Here is a 4,847-nt window from a genome sequence, read left to right as displayed (position 1 = left end):
GTGATTATAAAAAATAAATGAAAAAGATGTTTTTGTTTCTTCTAATTAGTTTTCAAAGAAACCTTCAACTAATTCGTTTTTGTTTCTTCTAATTAGTTTTCAAAGAAACCTTCAACTAATTCGTTTTTGTTTCTTCTACTGTCCTACTCATAGAGATCATATACATCAATTTCAAATTAGTTGAAATCAAACAAGAGCCATATCTTGTCAATTAACAAGTCAAGGGTCAATTACCCAAAAATTGGAGCATAACCTAACCATCAGTTCTTAGCACCAGAATTTCAAATCAAAACAAATATCGGTAGACACTGAACTGCAAAAGCTTGGTTTGTGATCTTGAATAAGCTATGGCAAATAAATGGTGGCCCTTTTGCGTTCCTCTGTTGTGGTGCTGCTTGTGCTCCTTCAAGTTCAACCCAGCCACTTGCTTGCAAAATGAGACTGATCGACTTGCTTTGATCTCCTTCAAACAAGCCATACTTCAAGACGCATTTCAAGTCTTCAATTCTTGGAACGATTCGGTGCACTTCTGCAATTGGAGTGGCGTTTCATGTGGCAGGCGGCATCCTGACAGGGTCGTGGCCTTGAATCTCAACTCTCAAGGCTTGGTAGGAACTCTTTCACCTCATATAGGAAATCTCTCATTTCTCAGGCTGATGGATTTACAAAATAATAGCTTCCATGGCCAAATCCCACAGGAGATTGGTCGACTGAGCCGCCTACAGCATTTAGTTCTCAGCAATAATTCATTCCAAGGTAATATACCCACCAACTTATCTCATTGTTCAAACCTCATGTATCTTGATCTCATTGACAACAAGCTGGTGGGGAACATCCCTGCCGAGCTTGACTCTTTACAAAAACTTGGAGCTCTAGAATTGGGAAGAAATAAACTCACAGGTAGTATTCCACCCTCCATTGGGAATCTCTCATCCTTATGGGCAATCATTCTAGGAGTAAGTGATTTGCAAGGACAGATTCCAGAGGAAATATCTCGTCTTGGGAACTTAGAATATTTGATGTTAACAGATAATAATCTTGTTGGCGAGGTTCCTCCTGGTCTCTTCAACATCTCCAGCATTTCCAAAATATCTGTGGACCATAACCAACTACATGGAAGACTCCCTTCTGATACCACTCTTCCAAATCTGAAAGCCCTTGGATTTTCTTTCAATAGGTTTACTGGACCCATCCCAAATTCATGGTCAAATGCTTCTGCCCTTTACCTAATTTCCATTGAATCTAATAGATTTTCTGGCTTAGTTCCTAGAGGATTTGGCATGCTGCAGCACCTTCTATATCTTATACTTCATCAGAATCAACTGCAAGATGACTTGAGTTTCATTAATTCCCTAACTAATTGCACTAGTTTAAAAGGTCTTATTTTATCATCAAATTTTCTCGAAGGGACAGTGCCCAACTCCATAGCCAATCTCTCCAAAAGCGTGCAGTATATATCTCTGTCAGAAAATCAGCTGCATAATGCGATTCCCTTGGGTATTGTAAACCTTCCTAATCTGAGAAGGTTCGAATGTAACCATAATTATCTCACTGGCCCTTTACTTGTTGATTTTGAGAAACTTCGACATTTGGAATATTTGGATTTGGAGAATAACAAATTCACAGGAATAATTCCATCTTCAATTAGAAATTTATCTTTTCTGAGCCATATCCTCATGGGGTTCAACAATTTCAGTGGAAGCATACCTGCAAGTCTTGGAACTTGTCATAACTTGATCGAGTTGGATCTCTCACATAATAGTCTCAGTGGTTCTATACCTCGAGAAGTTATCAGCCTCACATCCCTTTCAATTTTACTCAATTTATCTGGTAATGAACTTACGGGTCCTATTCCATCAGAAATAGGTTTCCTGCAGAACCTAGCACAGTTGGATTTATCTGATAATAGATTATCTGGAATGATTCCTAGCACAATTGGCAAGTGTTTGAGTTTAGAACAGCTTCGCCTGGAGGGAAATTCATTTGATGGAGAGATACCTCAGGTTTTATCTGCTTTACAGGGTTTACAAGAGCTAGACATTTCACGCAACAATTTTTCAGGGGGAATCCCAGATTCTTTAACTCAGCTCCACGGGCTGAGCTATTTGAATCTGTCTTTTAATAAACTTCATGGGATGGTTCCGAATCGCGGAATCTTTCTAAATGCAAGTGCTGTTTCATTGATGGGAAACAATGATCTCTGTGGAGGTATCACTGAAATGAAGCTTCCTTCTTGCCTCATCACAAACTCCAAGAAGATCAACCTCTTCCATGGACTGAAAATGACAATCCCGGTGGTTGTTGCAGCCATATTGTCGGCTCTGTTCGTGTGTTCCTTAATTTTCTGGCATCGGAAAAGAATTTCTAGAAAGAAGAATATTTCCATGCCATTATTTGAGCACCAGTTTCTGAGAATATCCTATGCAGAACTCTTCAAAGCGACAGATGGATTCTCTATCGCCAATATAATTGGTGTCGGAAGCTATGGATCGGTTTATAAAGGACTTTTCGAGCAATTAGGAATGGAAGTGGCAGTCAAAGTGCTAAACCTGCAACGAAGAGGAGCTTCAAATAGTTTCATGTCTGAATGCCAAGCTCTTAGAACCATCAGGCATCGAAATCTTCTGAAGCTATTGAGCGTCTGCTCTAGCATTGACTTTGAAGGCAATTATTTCAAAGCTCTGATATATGAATTCATGGTGAATGGGAGCCTGGAGAAATGGCTGCATGCTGGCAGTGTAGAAGAAGATGCACAAGAAGGAGAATCAAGAAATCTTAAAGTAATAGAGAGACTAAACATTGCCATTGATATAGCAACTGCAATAGAGTATCTTCACAATGGTAGCTCATCAACAATTATACATGGTGATCTAAAGCCAAGTAATGTTCTTTTAGATGAGGAGATGACTGCCCATATTGGTGATTTTGGCTTGGCAAAGATTGTTGCCTCTGTTTCTGGTGAGATTCAACAGTATCAAAGTAGTTCTACAGCAATCAAGGGATCTATTGGCTATGTTGCTCCAGGTACCCTTTGTTTTCTTTTCCAATCTGTAAAAAGAAAAAGTTATGTTGCTTCATAGTTTGTGTTATATCAATTTGCAGAGTATGGGTTGGGCGATCCAGTTTCTAAGGAAGGAGACATGTATAGCTATGCGATACTGTTACTGGAGATGTTTACAGGAAAGAAGCCAATTGATGAATCTTTTAAAGATGATCTAAATCTTCATACTTATGTTGAAAGAAACTTGCCTGATAGAGTGATGGAGATTGTGGATCCAAGAATTGCATTTGAAGATGGAGGAGGGAGTTTCGAAGATTGCATCCTCTCTATAATGAGAATTGGAGTTGCATGTTCTATGGAACAACCAGGAAAAAGAATGAAAATGGGAGATGTAATAAGTGAATTGGTAAAGATCAAAGGCTTTTATCTGAAGGAAAGGCTGAAGTAGGCTCTCACATGCTTAATTTTGCAATTCCAAGATCCAAACTGTGAACTTAAACTCAAGTTACTATGTGGGTGTTGTAAAAGTTCTACTTTTGCTTATTTTTCAGGAATATGCTCCGTACAAGTAATTTAATAAAATCTTATGATATGTTTGAATGCAGTGATTTGAATTAAGAAAATTTATTTAATTTTCATTTAAATTATTTGAATGATAGTTCCCTCTTTGTGTTTTTTTTTTTAAGTTAGATTTATAAATAAATTTTGAATTTATAAATGTGAGGTTTTGAGTTCAATTCTCAGTATCAACATTAAAAAAAATTAAAAAAAATATGAAAAACAGATTCAATTAACTATTTGAATTGGCTCAATCAATCAGGTCACACTGATTTACCGACTCTATTGCCAGATTGACTGAGTCACACCGATTTGTTTCATTGTCTTTTTCAATGCAAACTTGGATTGGTTTGAGGATTGATTCACTAATTCACCGGTTCGATCAGCCAATTCGGTTCATGTTTAACAACTATGCTTCCTATAATTTTCTAATATTTAATAAATTAAAATTATATTTTTTAGTATTATTGTGTAGAGTGAGCTTTCGATTAGTTCTGTTCAAAATCAAACCAAAAACCAAATTTCTTTTCAAATTAAAAACTGAATCAAATTGCATATACCACCGAATCAAATCAAACCAAAATAAATTGATTCGGTTAAATTTACATATTCAATTTTTCAGACATTTATTTTTCTTTCATGTTCAAATCATAGATACAAAATTATAAATTCAAATAAATATCCAAAACAAAATAACCAAAAACAAAATTTCTATTAACATATTTAGCTCAAAATCATAGTCATCCAACTCAAATAATAAGATTAAAATTACATATTGTAGAAAATAAATAAAAAAAAAAACTTATTAATATGCTCTAGGATGCAGCAAATATTTACTAGGGTATTGCAAATTAAATACGCAAATTACTAATGAAAACCCCGTAGATTAAAAGATATTTGTGCACGGCCTTAACTGAATTTATACTAGAGACAAATTATAATTCAGTCTTTTTCTTATCTGTTCTTAAAAGTTAAAGGACTTATTTGTTCTTAAGATAGTAAAAGGACTTATTTGATTTATTTTTAAAATTTGAATGACTTATTTAATCTTTTTTAAAACTTGAAAGGCTTATTTGGATCACAAAATACTTTAAGGACTTATATGACTATTGATCGATATTTTAAAAGTAAGAATAGGCCTTTTTGTCTTATATATATATATATATATATATATATATATATATATATATATATATATATATATATATATATATATATATATATATATATATGATGCGTGTCTCCTCAAGTATACAGGCAGTATCAAGTAATAAAGTGATAAGTAAAA

At 34.8% G+C, this 4,847-nt stretch overlaps 1 protein-coding gene across 1 annotated transcript; it reads left to right on the top strand.

The window, feature by feature from the left end:
• Positions 1-243: 243 nt before the first annotated feature.
• LOC131169055 (probable LRR receptor-like serine/threonine-protein kinase At3g47570) lies at positions 244-3,561 on the top strand. The gene is made up of 2 exons (XM_058131364.1): positions 244-3,024; positions 3,103-3,561. The coding sequence occupies exons 1-2, from the start codon at positions 348-350 to the stop codon at positions 3,447-3,449; spliced, it is 3,024 nt and encodes a 1,007-aa protein (XP_057987347.1). The 5' UTR covers positions 244-347; the 3' UTR covers positions 3,450-3,561.
• Positions 3,562-4,847: the final 1,286 nt, after the last annotated feature.

This window comes from Hevea brasiliensis, chromosome 12 (genome assembly GCF_030052815.1).
Source record: "Hevea brasiliensis isolate MT/VB/25A 57/8 chromosome 12, ASM3005281v1, whole genome shotgun sequence".
NCBI lineage: Eukaryota > Viridiplantae > Streptophyta > Magnoliopsida > Malpighiales > Euphorbiaceae > Hevea > Hevea brasiliensis.
Note: the sequence above shows the minus strand (reverse complement) of the source record. Positions and strands in the feature narration are given on the sequence as shown.